Source organism: Synchiropus splendidus, chromosome 8, assembly GCF_027744825.2.
Source record: "Synchiropus splendidus isolate RoL2022-P1 chromosome 8, RoL_Sspl_1.0, whole genome shotgun sequence".
In the NCBI taxonomy this organism is placed as follows: domain Eukaryota; kingdom Metazoa; phylum Chordata; class Actinopteri; order Syngnathiformes; family Callionymidae; genus Synchiropus; species Synchiropus splendidus.
Window position 1 is genome coordinate 16,602,198 of NC_071341.1, and position 18,280 is coordinate 16,620,477.

The window sequence follows — 18,280 nt, forward strand, 5'->3', positions numbered from 1 at the left end:
CAAAAGAACACAGAGGTTAAAGCGGCTGTGTGTCTGTGACTCTTATTAAAATACTCGGCGTAAGCTCTGGATCGTCATTGATTGCTGGTGTCCGCCTGAGCTTTATCTCCCCGCGTGTCTGCGTGTGTGTGTGTGTGTGCAGTTGTTTCTTTAGTCTATTCCGGACTAAATGGGAGCAGCTAAAGTGGGTCACAAGGGGTGAAGCGGGCATGAAAAAGGACCGAGGAGAGTGAAGTCATCCTTGCTGGGGGGCTCGGGGCGCACTAAACGGCTGGAAAACAACCACCTCCCTCCTCTTTGTCCCCCCCACCCCCCCTCTCTGTGGCCGGGTTTTTGCGTCTGCTGCTGCAGCATCAGGAGGATTTTCTTCTCACCTTGCAGGATATTAGTGCAGCAGTGAATCCAGAGGCGGAGAAAACACACGCGCGCACACACAGGATCACCGCGTTAACCTTAAACCTCAACCTGCTTCTAGCCCCAATCCCAATTCCAGCCCCCAAATCAAGCCTCGACCCCGCTAATCCGCTTTAAATTGGTAAGAAAAGGCAAAATGTCCGTCTTATCTCCGCAGGCGCCTTTTCAGAGGCGGCGCACACGCGGCGGGCTTTAGGACCCAGCGGTGATGAAGCTGCGGAGAGGAAGGAGGAGTACGGGGAGGAGAGCTGCAGCATCTGCGGAGAGACGCGCAGAGGAAAGTTCATCGTGGAGGAGGTCACGTTCTCCGCGTGAGGAGGAGGAGAAGAGGAGCGGGATGGGAGCGGAGGAGGACTAGCGAGGAGCCGAGCTGCCGAGTCATCGACATTCCCACACGGAGTCTGGATTTGGCCCGTGCGTCCTGGAGGAGAGCTGGAACTGAAGCAGGACCCCCGAACCTCCACTCAGCGAGCGAAAGGTAAGAGTGCCTCAGAAGACCTTCTGGGTTTCTATCTCTACATTTGGATCAAGCTTTCCGTGTCTTTGTGAAATCTGTCGTGACAGAAATGTTTCAATGAAATCAAGTGGTGATTAATGAACGTTTATTACCCAGGATTCATTTTCATTGGACGCATTTTTTAAAAATATATAAAACATGTGAATAACACATAAAATATGCGAGTCATATATATTTCTCATATATATCCAGCACATTCATATATTTTGCTAGTTATTCAAATTTACCGTTATAAAAAACAAATAAATGAATAATACATGTGGGTTTTTACAATTTCTACAGATTCTGTTGTACTATATTGCATTATTTTAGATAATTTTGACTTCATGTATTTTCCAAAATGTATTAAAATAGATTCTCTTTATATTAGAGCAGTTACCTATAAAACACAATTAAATAAATGTAAATATATAAACGAACATTTCAATTGATTATTAAGTTCAAATGTTGCCTTTTTGGTGAATCATAATAAATACAATTAATGTCTTAAAATTCAGTATTTTTGTTCTGTTGGAAAATGATTTATTGTTTAAAGCAACATTTAAACGTGCATTTGATATTAATAATGGAGCAATGGTAAAATACATATTAAAGAAATGACTCAATGTTGGAAATGTTTTGAAAATATTTTTCTACTTAAATAAGCAATTGATTATTTTGTGTATGTTGTTTTATTTGTATGAAACATTTGTTGAAAAATATATGAATCACTCAATTATAAATAAAAAAGCTTCCTAAGTAACAAAAATAAATAACTGAATTCATAGTGTTTCATAAATCGTACTCGGGAAGGAGCCAAAAGGCGTGTGACAGCTGTATACCTCGGTCCAGTGGATCCATCACGGGTCACATATAGACAGACAACCACTCACACCTGAGGACAGCAGCTCAACTCACACCACCCTGTGAGGGAATAGAATGTATTGATCGCTGGGTTTCAGAACAATTGAGTGTGGTCTTCTCTTGACCCCATCACTATCTATACAGGTGAAAGATAATCGTCCTTGAACAATGTAAACAACCAAAGTTGGTGATTGCAGTTATTTTATATTTCACACTCTCTCATTAAATGAAAGTATATGGCGTAATAAAGCTCCTCTGGTGAAGGTTTCTCTGTTATAATGACCCTGAATCACGGATGAAGATCGATCGTAAACACGGCTGTAATTGGACTCCTGTCATATTCACCGGGGTGATATTTACAGCTCGTGGATTGGAGCTCCTCAGAGAGCCGCTGTGAGGAGAATCGTCTGTGTTACCAAAGTCTTGCTCCTCAACATCCCTGCTGACCGCTATTGTGAGCAAAGACACACTCGAGTCGCAGCTGTGATGAAGAGCTACTGCAGTAACCTCCTGATGTTAGGAGAACATGTGGAGAAGATGAACTGGGGAGCCATGCTGCAGAAGTCAAGTGGACTAGTTGTTCATGTGGGAGGAGTCTGTCCGACCGGCGACTCTGCATCCAGAACTGAACCCTCCTTTAATATATCCTCCTGGGTCAGAGTGACGAACCATTGACTCTCGAAGAGAAGCTGAACCAGTGCTTTGCTGCAGTCAGTGAGTGATTTGGCCAGCAGACACTCGAGCTAAGCAATGCTATGCATGTTGATGTTCAAGACCCTCTCAAAATAAACATGACCTTATTAAACTACACCACTTGTTTCTCAAGTATCAAACAGCTATTTACAAATACATCAGCAACTTTACATCCATGTCATCTCAGGAACTTGAAATGAGTCAAGTCCCTCTTCCTAGGTCAGCCACTGAGCTCGCTTACAATCCAATACCCAAAATATATTTTAAAAAATCAGTCTAATTCCTGATCATTCCAGTGACAGACTGGCTCCTGTGACCAATGACACACCTTGAACCAAAACCCCTGAGAGGTCTCAGGCTGATCAGATCGTAGCAGCTGACCCGGCTCATGTTGTGACAGCACATCTGTGCGCTCGGACCGTTCGACCGCACAACATCAATCCTCTGAAGCAGCTGTAGGAGCGCGAGCCGCTTCAGCAAGTGTCCCACGTCGGCGGGACACAGATGGGAACATCAGTGTTTCGAGCTTCAGTGGAGCACGTCCCAGAGCGGGGTTCTGTCTCTGCGTAATTCAAACACAATTCACACACGTGTCTCCTTACTTTCACAATAACAAACACACACACACACACACACACACACACACAATTGTTTTACTATTTTCATGAGGACCTCTTATTGCCATAACCCTCTCCCCCTAAACCTAACCACCCAAAACACATGTCTGACCTTAACCAGGATTCTGACCCAAACTGAAACCCAGTTATAATACACCATTTACACTGGCGTTTTAACCCCTTAAACCTTGTGAGGACCGTCCAAAAGGTCCTTACCAGAAGGTGGCTTGTCAAGACTTGGTAGTCACATGTATGGCAAAACATACCCACACACACAAAGTCCTGTTTTTATGTTTTGTGGGGACATATCAGCGCCATAACCCTTTCCCCATGCTCTCCCACTAAACCTAAACATCCAACACAACAACCTTAACCAGGACTCTGTTCGGCAAAAGGTCCCCTTACAAGTAGGTGTGCTTCCTAGAATTTATCCCCACAAGTGTAGCTATGCAAGGACCACATGCACACACACACACACACGTTATAAACTCCGGAACCATCCTCATGAGGCCGACAGCGTAGCAGAGCTGGGTCGCCAAATTAGCCTCCACCTAGTCCAACCTGCGGCGACACTCTGCACGGTTTCCATGGCAACATGATGTTGCCACGAGCCGCTCGGCTCTCCTCCCGATCGAGGAGGCGCAGCAGCGCTTGGAAATCAATACTGTCATTCTCTTGGCACTACTGTGTTGTAGCTGCGCCGTCTCATACTCAGCTGCTCTTTTTATCAGTATCCATTTTAACATTTCTGCATACGCTGCTCTTTGACATCACAAATACCTCAGCCTCCTGTGTGTGTGTGTACCTAGTAATGAGTCAATTCTTATGGGGACATTTTTTTGCTGGTTATGGTTCAGTTTGAGGATGAAGACAATAAAAGAAAATAACTGTGTCATTATAACTGGGTTTCAGTTTGGTTCAGAGTCCTGGTTAAGGTTAGCCATGTGTTTTGGATGGTTAGGTTTAGGGGGAGAGGCTGGGGAAAGGGTTATGGAAATGAGAGGTCCTCACAAACTGTGTTTGTGTGTGTGTCCATTATCAGCAGTTATGTTTCACAGTCTTCTTCAATATTTAATCACCGGTGGTGTTACCAGTCTCTCTGCTGCTTCAGAGTTTTCACGATAAACTCTCGTCAGAAATGGCTTTAAACAAACGCTGGTGCTCGCATGGAGCTGTGAGGTCCATCAGCTGTTTAGACAGAGAGGAAGCACCACAATGATCAATATCTTTCACCTGCTGTTGCCTTAAACGTGAGCGTAGAGATTTTTAGTTCACGTGTTTATTCTCTGCTATACAAACCTCAGTTTATGACTCTTACGCGAATCGACTTCTCCATTTAAACAAATGTCAAAAGACCAGATGTTGGAAAAATTGTTTGTGTTTCTTTTTGAGGTTTAGAGGTTAGAAATGACCTAAAAATAGACCTAAATATGGTCGATTTCTCCATACCAAATTGAGAGCCTCAGCTCAAGTACCGTACTCATTAAGTGAGTCATCATTTCAACATGGCATCTTAGCAGCACTTGTCACTTTCTTGGAGTCGAATTGAAGAGACTCACATCAAAAAACAAATATGAAAAGGAGCCATATTTCTGCTGACAGACCCCAACTCAGCGTTCCATGTGTATTCTGTATTCTTGTTCGCAAACAAGTTTGTTCCTAGAATTCAACTTCAGGTGGGAATATAACATAATGTTTCAGTTGTGATGGGAATTTGGATTTAAAGCCGAGTAGGAACAGATAACAGATAACAGCTTTTCGGAAAAGTGTTGTTGACATACTGTATTTGGGAGTCAGTGTGGCAGCAGGATGAAGCTGACTGTGAATCTTAATGCATCACTCCTGGACTTTTGAGGAACATAATATTGTCACACCGGTGCCACCAAGAACCTCAAGTTCCCCTGCTGTTGGCAGCGTTATGACTCGCACAGTGCTCAGAGTGGGGAGGGGGCACCGGCAGACCAGGACACCTTATAAAAGTGTCAGTGGTGATTTGCGCCGTCGTCCTTGCAAACATCCCTGTGTACCCGACTGGATACTTTATTGCAGATTCTGGCGGGGTGGTAATACCGCTGACTGAAGTTGTTTTGTAAGGGTATGTGGCGGGTGAAGGGTGGGTGGGGGGGACAATAAAGCTGAGTGCAGGAACTAAGCTGCGGGCCAGAACGAGCGGCAACACCAGCGCTGTCAGGATGTTTCTGCTCCTGCTGATGTCAGGTTGTTGAACTTTCACTCAGCATGTTGAGTAAAAGAGGTACCAGGTTCTTTAATGGGGCTGCGGCTCTGGGGTGTGGGTAAGGGTGGGGAGTGGGGGGTGGTACGAGGCTCCCTGGCAGCCAGTGAAGCGTGTGGCGGGAACTGATACCAAGTCTGCCGAGAAGCTCGGCGAGGCAGAAAGAATCCTTGCTGATGAGATGTGATGTAGTCTGAAGGCGTTCTTAATATAGCGGGAGAAGAGAGCGCACACGTGACGCACCGTCTCACGCCGGCGCAGCGAATCGCTCCTCTGTTCTTGGACGTCTTCTCCGTCTGACAATGCAAGTTCACATTTTAGCATTCGTGAGAGGATCACTTGAACGATGGAACATTCTTCATTGTTTTAATTTCATGCGGTGGTATCTGACAAATCATTATGACCATCTTCACTGTGGTGTGATCATGGAACCAAGTCTCTGTTGTTGAGTCACTGCCAAATCAGGAGGCCGGTGTCACTTCCTGGTTATATAAGCTCTTTTAACTTTACAGCTTTCCTAATGTAGTAAAATACTGAAGGACGTATTTCCCTTTTTTATAAAAAAAAAATCCCAGACTCTGTAATAAAATGAGGCGTCATGGATGAAGCTTCATGTTCCAGGAGAAGCTTATCGGTAAACAATGAGCTCATACTGTGAAGGTCATGTGCTGTGGTGGTCTTGCAGCTGTTGGCACAAGGAACATTGGACTTGTTCTTTCATGATCTGGTGAAGAGCCTGAACCTCAGAGACGTGTTGAGTTTTCATCACACTTCATCACACACACCCCACAGTCCTGGTCCTTTCCACCAGCTTCGTAGATGAGCGACTACAGAATGGTAGATCATGGTAAACCCTCTTTTCCTGGTGCTGGCATGTGAAGCAGGTGAGGTGAACACCTAGCTCTTTTGGGAGGTCACAGATTCTGTTCACCTCCCGCTCCTTGGTTTCACCAGTATTGAGTTGTAGGGGTTCTGTTTTGGTCAAAGCTGAAGGCCTCAGTGATGACTCTCCTGTCCTGGCTACCAGGTTGTCCAACTATAGCTTCCTGGTGTTGGTTCTGAACCTCTGGCACGATGAAGGTTGAAGTGCTTCTGCCTTCGGTGCCAAATGCAACTGAAAGAAAGGCACAGAAACATCAGGCAGAGGAGATGGAGCAGTCTTCACACATTGGAGACTCCAGTATTGAAGTAGCTGCTGAAAATGGAAGCCCTGAGGTGAACAACAGCTCGTGCGAACAAGACCTAGCCTGTGTAATGTGGCTGGTGTGTAAATTCCCCTCAGCTGGCGTCCAATCCTCCGTCTGGTATCGTAAAAATATTCTCTCCTATTTGCAGTTAAACTTTAATGCAAGAGCAAGAAGGTGAACTTGCAGTCTTCAATGAGATTCATGGAGGAGCAAACATGAGATTGATTATGTTAAAATCCCATGGAGGCGAAACAACGACTTCAGCACTTTCCATGGCATTTACATCCGATAGCAGAAGTCAGAAGCATTATTAACTGGATCGATTCACGGGTGGAGGAAACAAAAACATGAGCAGTTTTGATAAACACAATTAAACCCACCCTAAAGCCGCACAAGCACATATATTTAATCTCCCAAATCCACTGATCCTGAAACACTAGCTCAGTCCTGTCATCCGTTTGGATGTTTGCACATTGGTTCTACATGTTTACAATAGGTGAGCTAATTCTGTTCCGGCCGATTCAGCCGGCCGTCTGTCATTTTGGGAGCTCTGACCTCTGATGCTTTCACTTTGCTGGATAGACTCACTTGGTTTGGAGAACATCTGCTGTGACATGGGTCCGCTGGGATTGAGGGCAGTCACTTCACATTAAGCTCTGGGTTCCTGCTCCACGATGGGACTTTTGGGAATTACAGCCTGAATCAAAGTGAAGTTTGGCTGAATTTGAAGAATTATTTTTAGATCCTTTAGTTCCAGTTTGGAGGGAAACTGTGGGTGACTCCTCCTCTATTGATTGTATCTTGTTTCTTAGTCCTTGTTATTGCTCTCTGCACCAAAACATGACTCTCTGAGTCTGACGAGAAGCTAGACGTTTTTCTGGATTGTGTTTGTTTCACTGCTGCTGAAGACTTGTGGTTTCCCTTCTCCAACTCAAGAACATTGTATCTCCAATTTCCTTCCTATTTTCTCTCAGACAGATCTAATCCTGTCCCCTTCATCTTTCAGGTCCCCACAGTTTCCTGCAAGCTCAGAGTGAAAGCCATCACAAATCAGGAGCAAAGGACTTTGGTTTTCTCTGGAAGCAACAGCTCGACCAACTGTAGCTGCAGTTGCTTTCACAGATCAACCGCCTTCACGCAGGTCCTCAATCCATTCATGCTGCGTCTGACTGGAGGTGTGACTCACTTGACCGTGCCTCCTCTCACCTGAGACAATCCTGCGTCTTCCGACACTTCTTCTGTGACTTCTAGTATCAGGTTTGGATTCCTCCTGGTTGATTCCAGAGGATCCTCGTACAAACTTCATATTTCATTGCCACCGACGGATCCTGAGGGCACCAAAAATCCCTGTTTTCATTATTCCATCCGCTGCTAATCTCCCTCCTCCATCACTGGAGTTGACAATTCCATCTTGCATGTGAGAGAAAGCCGTTGACATTAACATATTCATGAGCGAAGGCGCTCTCATTCATCTGAGATGTGAAGGACCGTGGGGTTCCACTGCACGACACGTGAGAGCTGGAGTCCTAAACGTCCCGAAAAAGATCCTTCGACCCGCGCCAGGGAGAAGATTTTAGCAGATTCAGGCATTTGAGAAAAGAATATGAAGGAATTGAATTAAGGATGGTTTATCACTGAGGCCATTGCTAAAACCGCCATACGATCATCTGGGACACGCTGCTGAGTACGTTTACTTGTGGATGAGGTGGAATGCTGCCCGGTTGGCAATAAGAGACAGGGATGGAAAATCGAGATGAACTGGAGCACCCTCTTCTGGGAGAAACCCCACACAACAGCACGAATAAACCAGTGCTGACCACGGGTCAGGCTCCTGGGGGCCACTTCAAGGGAATACTGGTCAAGTGTGAAGAGGACAGCGCTTATCCCCCGTTAGCGTGGAGAGGCTATTGTGGACATCACGCGCCGGAGCTGCAGCCGCAGCAAGTTCTGGACCCGTGTTCCTTACCCTGCACACTTGAGTCCTTTTACCCCTCAGCCCCCATCTGGGGCCACACAGACTCTCTGCTCAGCAAGGACTACCTAGAGACCACGTTCGTCGACATTCGGCCCGGCTCCACGCTGGAGAGGAAACTGCTTGCCGAGATGCAGGATCTACACAGCGCCTCCTACAGCATAGACGATGAAGATGACCTGCTTCCAGACTCTGACGTAAGTGTTTCCACAAAAGCTTCGTGTATGCCTTTCTCCCCACGGCCCAGGTATTATTGTGCCTCACTCTAAAGATATTCGAACAAGAGAGTAACATCCACTGGGACAAAAGAATAAAGAAGGCTTTCCTTTTAAGAGCAGATGATGTCTTCCATCATGTGGAAAGTTTGAAAAAGGACTTTGTTTTTTAGCTTCTGAAAGAGAGGTCAGCTTGGTGGAGCAGTGGTAGTGCTGCAGCCCCACCGCAGGAACCTGCAGGCTCGAATCCAGCTTTAGGCGGTGCCTTCCCCTACCATCCTACGAATTGCAAACCCGTGTCCAGTGTGCCCCCGCCTCTCAGGTGACTGGTTTAGCCCCCAATGTTCCAAGAAAACCCTTAAACCCTTCACAGTCGCTGGACATGCCTGAGTCACTGTGGTGGCCCAGTGTGACCCCTCACCTCAGTGTGAAAGGTCTAAACTGACTGTAAGGAGTAGGCTCCTTCTCTTTGTTGCTATAGAGCAATTTCTCACAACAGAGAACACATGGAACACATTCTATCAGCTACAGTATCTTGATCTCACTACATAAAAAGACATTTTTTTTGTTGACAACATTTTGAATGTCAGGAGAAGTTGCAAGGACACATTAAAAAGCAAGATAAAGACACGTGTGTTGCCGCAGAAGCTAAAAATAGACTCAGTATGTCTGCGTGGGCGTCCATCTAACAGTTTATACGAAGCTCAGATGTTGCTGCTTCTGAATAGTAACAGCGCTGCGAGACTGTTGCAGTTGTGTAGAACAGGCCAAGGTGAGACACAAACAAAACGCACACAGACAGCATGCTGAAGATGTCATCAAGTGCCTGTTGGTTTTACTAGCTGCAAAATTATATCAACTACCCGCAGTGTGCCAACGCAAGTTCCATACAACACAACATACAGAGGCTCACTGTGTGTCCGAGCTCCTCAACTTTTTTTTCTTGGCCCAAAGAAATATCACCATATTCCGACAATATTTCTGTTTGACTTTCACCTAACAAAAATAATTCTATGAATCAGGGCCCACCCCTCTACGCGGCATGTGCGGCATCATATTCCCTCCCTTCTAGACAGAACTAAAAAGCAGAACCCACTAGTGCAATGCGGCGTCACCCGAACACTATACGGGGCAGATGTAAACAAACATGGCTGACTGCAAGATCCATCTCTCTCCATGTTATTTCTGACACTCTACATTCCGACCCTGTGGAACATATCGGCAGCTACTGTTTTAATTGGCTGTATTCATGAGCTGCTGAACAACTGTAACACACACAAACATTCCCCACCTTTACCTATCAGTCTCCGCCCTTGTGAGAAGCTTGGTAACAAAAGGAGCACTCACTACACGCATTTTTTTATTTACTGTGTATATTTACTTATTTATTGTGTATTTAACCTTTGCACTTTACTAACTGCTTTTTGGAAATAAATCATATTTTGTCAAAATCATTGCAGCCGGGAGCTTTTGTAGGCAAAAAACTGACGCTAGTTTTTTACAAGGTCATTTACAAAGGCCCTTATTTCCCACCATGTTTCTTTCACCGCAATAAAAAAAGAAATCTCCTGCAAAAGCAGGATTTTTTGGCCGAAGCAATCTATAGAAAAACAATATCAAAGCGAGATCCTGGAGGGACTGGAAGGAGCGGAGAGACTAGTGACTTGAGCGTTTTTGACAGGTGGTTGGCTTGCGTTGGCTCTGCTTTAGCTGTTAAGACTAGTACTCTCCTTCCATTTTAGTTCCTCTGGACTCAACTATTGAGAGGTCTGTGACTGACCTCATGACCTTAACTTCCCAGTACATGGGACCAGGACTTGGCTGGTGACTTGTGTATATTGATGTCAGCAGCTGAATCCAAACTTGATCTCATTATTAGTGAGCCACTTCAATGTTGGAGTGCCTAGTGCTCAGGTCCTACAGCACAAGTGGAGAGCTTTCACTGGTGCCTCTAAAAAGTAGTGACTGAATGGGGTTAGTTTGGATGTGAATCGCTGTGGCGGCCGGCGGCGGTTCATGACTCACGCAGCTTTTTGAAACAGCTGCATATGAAATCTGACTTCCTCTCACATCCCCTCCCCTTCATGCGTGAAGTCGTGGTGTGACGCCAAAAGATGCACCTGAAACACTCTCCGGGTAAATAGCTTTTCAAAGATCATCCGCATGCGTCACCGTGCGCCTTTTTCGAAGCCTTTCCTTTTTTTTCTGGTGTCGCTCTCCGCTCGCTCGCTCGCTCTTTGAAAAATACCTCGAGGCGAAGATTGATCTGTCCTTTCTAGACTCACATATACAGTCGGAGCAGCCGGGAGAATTTCTCTTTCACTGATGCAGAGGAAGAGAAAGGAGGACAAACGCTGAGAGAAATGTCAGATTGTGCTTTTAATTAAGTGCACTTCAGAGAACCCAGTTTTAGGAGTGTCGCTGGACCCATTTGAAATGTGAATTAGAACAACGGAAACATTGAATATGATTTATCTCTGATCTCTTCCCATCACTCTGAAGTGTAAACGTTCCTGACTAAAAACTGTGACTCCATGTTGAATGACTCACCTCAGCTTTGTGCTCCTGGACCTGTAGGACTCGTCCATCGAAGACTTCAGCGACACGGACAGCGACACCAACTTCCCTCTGATGATCCCTCAGGACTACCTGGGCTTGGCCTTCTTCTCTATGCTCTGCTGCTTCTGGCCCCTCGGCATCGCTGCTTTCTACCTGTCACAGAAGGTACACAACACAGTCACACACAAGCGGCAGGCTGGAGTCGAGTCTTGTCTCGACGATGAACCAGTCACTGGAGCTCTGTACTTGAGACCACCACACTGTTCCTGTGAAGCATATCGTACACATGGTACCACAGTGTTTTCCATCGACCGTCCTTGACCTCTTAAATCTACCAGCACCTCTGCAATTATAATTCATTTTCCGAGATGAACGCTCTAAAGCTGTTGGTAGACAGGTTTTGTTGAGTGTCTGTGTGCAGCTTTAGCACTTCTGTCTAATTGTGCCGCTAAGCTCCACCTGGTTGACACCTGGAACACCAGGCTGCTGTCACACCATTTTTTTTTGTAATAAAATTGCATTCTAACGGTAAGTATTTTCTCCGTTTTAAATATTTTGACAGTTGAGTGCCAATTTATTAATGTAGGGGGTTCTGGCTTTAGCCACTTTCTTTTAGCCACTTTCTTGTGAGTGACTTTTTACTGGCTGCCAATAAGATCTGCATCTATTTTATATCAATCCTTTTGTTAATTCTGCCTAAATATAGAGACAAAAAACATGCATTTTAAAACCCTTTACTGAAGAGTCATGTACCCTTTTCTAACATCCTTCTAATTCAGGACAACTCCAGAATACATGATAGTGATTTGCACACATTCTCCAACAAACACCAAGTGAATCTTTATATTTCTGTTGTTTGAGGGGTTCTGAAGAGTCGCATCACGTTCTCTGTCGCATCATTTTTATACATGTTGGGATTCTCTCCTCAGTAAAGTTGTTGTTTCACAAGTGGAAGTAGAGGAAACACACAGATGTGTCAAGCACAAATGTCTGAGGCTTCAGTCTAAAGCATGAAATCCCATTAAAGGTTTAATTAGAGTCATAACAAGAAGCTCCAAGGTGATAGATTTCCAATATTGTTGAGTGCTATCTGAGACAAGGGTCAAAGACAAGGATGGAGGAGCATGAGGGAGAGGAGATGAAACATGGTCTCTGGGCTTACGTGTGATTGGAATGAGTGCAGGAGGACGAGAATGCTGACACACCATGATGAATGTCCCTCCTCGCTCTAATCTGCTTCTGTGTCCTTCCCAGACAAACAAGGCGTCGGCTCAGGGGGATTTCCAGGGGGCGAACGCGGCGTCCCGCCAGGCTCTGTGGCTCTCCGTCCTCTCCATCGTGTTTGGAATCATCACCTACATCTGTGCCATCGCCGCACTCATATCCTACCTGTCGGGAAAACCACCATAAGAGCGACACTGAACACACACCAGACGTCACCACAACACCTGTCACCTGTGCAATCCTCACAGTGTTTGTGAATTTGTTTTACCGGACAGCGTCATCAGTTCATCGCTTTTGTAGCTAGAAATGGCATTTACGTTTCTTGTCACTCTTAAGTCAGGAGTTTTCGTACAACCCTAAAATCCAATCTGTACTTGTTTAGGGAGTTTAAAATAAACTCAGCAGAGTAAATATGGCTTTCCCTTCTTTGATAATTTTGTTACCTGAGAACTGAGTTTATAAAAAAAAAAGTAATGTGATTTAACACTGTTGCGACAACACAAATTTCAGAGTATTGTGGAAGTATTCTCCCCTAACGACACTTGGTGTTACCTGCATGTACAGCGACTTTACTGTGACTCACCTTCCAAAGTTAGATAATATTACTAAAAAACGAACAGGAATAAGGTCAGAGCCGCTTAGCATGTTAGCCTTTAGCTTCTTTCGCTGTCAGGGAATTAAAATTCTGAGCCTAATATAGAAATTAAGGAGCAATGAAGGAGCTATTTAAAGGGAACTTGCCATCTTGTGGAACAATTTTGCAGAAGAAAAAAAGGACATGAAAAATATTGACGTATATTTTCAATTGTCATTCCTCTATGCGTGGGCGTTTTATTTTGAAGGTGAGATTTTTTAAAAATCACTTTCCATCAATAGCTCCTTACATCGGATGTTGACTTTACGTTTTACACAGAACCTTCTCAATTGCTTTGTTAGTGTCTGACATTCGGTGGGGAAACTGTGTGTAAAAGAGAAACGGGCTATTTACCAGAATGGGGACGGATTGGTTTGCTGTTATTTCGTGTTTATTTAATTAATTTGAGGCTAAATTTACACATTACCCAGAAAACTAGACATACAAGAGCGGTGTAATCGGTTTAATCTTGAAGGGCACGGCAGGAAACAGTCTACCGTTCGGTTGAATAAGCCGTGAATAAACGGAAATCATATAATAAATTGCAATTTAATTAAAGTGGAATCTGATTTAGTGAAGGGAAACGCTAATCTGAGCGGTGTAGTGTGTCACCCATGCACTTAATTGTTTAAAAGAAAATGCATTTTACTGTTAATATGCTCAGAAAATTATTCATTTTTTGGTTTTTATCCCCCATAGCAAAAAAAAGGCTCACAAAAACTGCCATAATATTAGCTAAATTAAATTAAAGCAAATCTGATTTCCGGAGGGAAAATGCTAATCTGAGCTGTTTAGTGTGGGCCGTGCAAGTATTTAAAGAAACAAGAAAAACAACTGCACTCGCTACATACAGTGTTTTTGTAAATGATCTTTATTCCGTAAACATTAAGCTACCATTTTATAAAGAGTTTTAACTGACCGATTGTGAAGGTGAAATGATAATGATAAAATAAGGAGGTTTCATGCACCTGTTTTGGTCAGAGGTGAGTGAAGCTTTGTCAAAAAAACCCATGTTTAGATCATCATTTTGAATCACCACTGTAGATATCATCTTATCTGAATCCAGGAAAACTGTATTTTTTAATAAGAAAAAGGGGCAGCCAGCGTTCAGAACAACCTCCATGGGAACTATGCTGCATCATTCTGCTTCAGTGAGGCCAAACGTTACCAGACTCCTGCACACCAGACGCAACAGCGTGACCTCGAAAAGAGCATGATTCTTTCTAGTCTGATCTATAAATACAGTGATTCTGCAAGTGCCAACAACAAAATATCAAAATGCTATTCACGGAATCCAAAAATAGCTGCTGCTGGATTGTGATTACAAATTTAGATTCTGCTATTTTTGTCTCGTAAAAACTAGAATGGTGCTTCAAATTAGTCAAAACAGATGTGAGCCACGTGATGCATGAGTCAGCTGTTGGGGTCACGACCGCATGCGTGCAGAGCTCATGATACAGAAGCTGATTGAGAGTCCTTAAACGTGCCATCGGCGAGGCAGCGACCGAGGGTTTTGTTTCTCAAGAAAGATGTACAGTTTTATAGCTGCTTTGTTGTAACATAGACAAGTTGTTCGTGTGAATCCTCGTCACGTCGTCCAGACTCTGACCCCCCATCACTGGACACCCAACGTTTCTCAGTCGCGTGTCTATCAGAAGCTACTTTGCCTGGAGGGAAGTTTCAGGCTCAAAGTTTGTTTGGAAGAATTCTGTCGGAGGATTTCGAAAAGAGCTATTTACTCCACTGTCTTGCATCACTGCTGAGGGAGATAATAACTTCTGCACTCAGGAGAGTGACTGTGAAAGTGATGTGGTGAAATAATGTCTTCATATATTGTCATCCATGCACTTAAATGTAAAAAAACAAAATGCATTTTACTGTTTGTGCACATAAAATAATTAGTTTTAACTCAAATAAAAACATGTTCATACTTATCCATGCATTTTTTAAATTTGTATTTATATATTTTGTCCATATGACACCTTGCTGAGCATTGGTGTCATGCTATCTTTAGGTATTTGATGGAATATAGTACTATGTAACATGATAATAATAATAAAAATAATGAACCTGATTTTTCTCTCCATTAAAATTAATATTTCAACATTATTTAAAATAGTACAGTTCAAACATTATTTAGAAATTGTGATCTTGAATTCACAGATTCATAACGAATATTTATATCCCACTTAGCCTTATATTTAATTGAATAATGAATATTTTTCTTTTAATCAATTGTTTTTCAAGAATAAGCAAAAAAGTCTCACAAAAAGTGCCATTAAATTAGATCTTCTTGACCATTAAAAACCTTTCTGACAGAAATCCTTCAAGTCAAACTTTGAGCGTCATCAGGGTTATTAGAGGTCACTGCTTGTACAAGGGGACTTTGCTGTATATTAAATGTAAAGACGAAGAGAACCTCAATAAATGCACTTGTTTGACTTTCTACCACGTCTGGATTCAGCAGTGTTTTTGGGGTTTATTTATGTGCAAAACAATGAATCAGAAAAACATCAGAGGGTTTTGGAATATCGTCGACTGACGGAGTCTCTGTAGAAGGCGAAGATTTTCTCTGAAGCCTTCTGGCTGATGGCGATGCAGCGCTGCAGCTGAGGAGGACAGAATCCAGTGAGGAGTGTGGCAAACAAGGACAAATGCAGCGGTGGTCGCACAAACCTCCTCGACAGAAAAGGCTCCTTTTGTCGATGACATCATCACGTTGCTGTCGCGACTATCCATGGCAAACGTCATCAACGCTCGACTCTCCTGTTGAAACAGAAGTTTAGGGATTCAGGTAAATATGTATAAATGGGGACCCGTAGCGGTCTACCAACTAACTGTGTTCGTGTTCACCAGTGTTTATGTGATTGACAGGGGAATGAATCATAATGGCAAGTCCCTCACTGAACTCAGACTGAATAAAAAGTCGGATTTACCGCTTCCTGAGCTGCAGTGGGATCGGTGATGATGTGTCCGTCGGTGGCGATGGCACAAGTCACCCCACAGAAGAGGTGGCTCATGGGCAGACCAGCGTCCATCAGAGCCATGCAGGCAGCATTCAGGCAGCAGGACAGAAGCTGAGGAGCAGATAAGGACGGAGAGCTTGCGCTGACAGCGCTGACATCATCAGGGACGACAGCCAGAAGGATACAGAGCCGTCGTTGTGCAGAACCTGCAGGATCAGAGTGATGGAAGAGCGCGGGTGCAGCTCCAACAGCAGGGCGGCCTCGCAGGTTTCTCGCACACACTCCTCCTGAGAGCGCTCACGAACGGCTGCAGGGAAAACTCACGTCACTGTTGCCCTCTTGTGGCACCACTTCATATCACGGAACGTAATATTAACAATAACGTCAGATTTTTTTTCTGAGCTTAAGCACAGATAAAAGTGTCTTGAGAATTACTGGCCGATAGACGTTTTTGGAGAGGTCCTTGCAATAGTTATTTTTCAACTTTAACATCTTCTACACAAAATAGTTTTCCCAGCTGTCTCTTCAATCAGGGACGTAAAGAAGCTTTCAATAAAAAAAGTATATCATGTGGATCCAGACCTATTAACCGAGAGTGTAACGTGGATGTGAACTCACAGGGCAGACCCACTTTGGGCTGGATCAGAACCTCCATCGTGGCCCGGTCATAGATCTCCTTGCTGACTTTAACTTCTGCCGGTCCATAGACTCCAGCCATCACGCTGGTGTCTCCTACAGACAATCATCATGAGTTCACGTTGTTGGACATACAACCTCAGAAAATGAATGACTAACAGAGTATTGCAAGAGGAATTACAAACAGCATTTCACTATATCATCTCCTTAATAATAATACTGTTGATATTTAAATACACTATTGAAAATGCAATATAACTGGTGTACATTACATATTATTTATTGACCTTAGACATTTTCAAAAGACAAAAAAAGCTCAATTTTCAATAGTAATTAAATATCATTAAGAAACAACGAAAATGCATTCTGAAATAATGAATTCATAATTATACCTGTTCCTGTATGAAACCAAAAACTTAACTAAAAAAACTTAACTCTTAGGGATGAGATTTAACAACAAAATTATCGTAATACCAATGTAATACATAGTGTGTGGCAGCACGTCTACCCAATTCAAACTAACGAGTGTCAAAACTCTTCTTAGTTGCTTTTGAATCGCCTCATTGTGACTTCTGTACAAAAGAATAGTATTTACTGAGAATGACAGCGATGTAGCGAACACGACTTCAGGCGTTTTTCTCATGAGTGCATAAACAAGAAAGGTGGAACAACAGAAACATTTATGTTTTAAGTTTATTACCCTGTATGAATGACGCGGACCCATCGGGACGAGAAAGAAGATTTTGTTCACATCCAAACTCCCGCAGAGCAACTGAACAAGCATCCTCCATCGTGTTGTCGAAGCAGTGAGGTGCCGCGGAAGAATGACGCCATGTGTTTTCATGATCGTGGCGCATACTGATGACGTAGATTATTTTTTTTAAACGTAAAAACACACCACAGAACATTTAAATTAGTTTTCTCACAACCCTCATGGATTAAACTATTGTGCTGATTCTGTTTAAATACACATTTTTTAATTAACTGAAGTATATTAGTCAGTCCAAAAACTGACCCCATCTGAAGTGGTTTAGAATATAAGTTGATTCCTCGTTGTTTTGAACTAATGTTGCACTTAACAACTTGCCGTGGGTCCTAAAATGGACGCGAAATGTATTTTTGTATTAATATTTATCTGCCACAAATATTGTCTTGTCCACACGATGGCGCAATCTACTCAAATGTGTTATTATTTTGTTCTGAGCGCTCTCATTATTTAGACATGTTTTTATTAATTATTAGTTAATGTTTTTTCTTGTATAATAATAATAATAATAATAATAATAATTATTATTATTATTATTATTATAACCTAAGTAAAAGGAAAAAGAGAAAATACATTTATTTATTGAGCCTAGATACACAGTACCGAATGAACTGTTCTCACCATCACTGTTGGTTTTGTGAGGCTGGCGGTCAAATGATTCATGAATTATAAACGCTGCCTCAGGTGTAGCGTCCTCTCATCTATAATTCAAAGGTTTTTCCTCCCTTGTCGTGTAAAAAAGTGAGTCTACCATCAAGGCGTTATAAGATTAAAAAAAAAATCCACTTTATTTCAATTAGAATC

The 18,280-nt window shown here is 43.3% G+C and overlaps 2 protein-coding genes across 2 annotated transcripts; one reads left to right on the forward strand and one right to left on the reverse strand.

Moving 5' to 3' along the window:
* The first annotated feature begins 357 nt into the window (after positions 1 to 357).
* Positions 358 to 15,554, forward strand: tmem91 (transmembrane protein 91). The gene is made up of 4 exons (XM_053873409.1): positions 358 to 892; positions 7,511 to 8,673; positions 11,269 to 11,415; positions 12,505 to 15,554. Exons 2-4 carry the CDS (start codon positions 8,245 to 8,247, stop codon positions 12,658 to 12,660), a joined length of 732 nt encoding a protein of 243 aa, XP_053729384.1. The 5' UTR covers positions 358 to 892; positions 7,511 to 8,244; the 3' UTR covers positions 12,661 to 15,554.
* On the reverse strand, positions 13,951 to 17,553 carry exosc5 (exosome component 5). Its single transcript, XM_053873410.1, has 6 exons — positions 17,411 to 17,553; positions 16,693 to 16,806; positions 16,260 to 16,381; positions 16,045 to 16,185; positions 15,785 to 15,874; positions 13,951 to 15,717 (listed from the first exon to the last, which is right to left on the reverse strand). Exons 1-6 carry the CDS (start codon positions 17,499 to 17,501, stop codon positions 15,622 to 15,624), a joined length of 654 nt encoding a protein of 217 aa, XP_053729385.1. The 5' UTR covers positions 17,502 to 17,553; the 3' UTR covers positions 13,951 to 15,621.
* Positions 17,554 to 18,280: the final 727 nt, after the last annotated feature.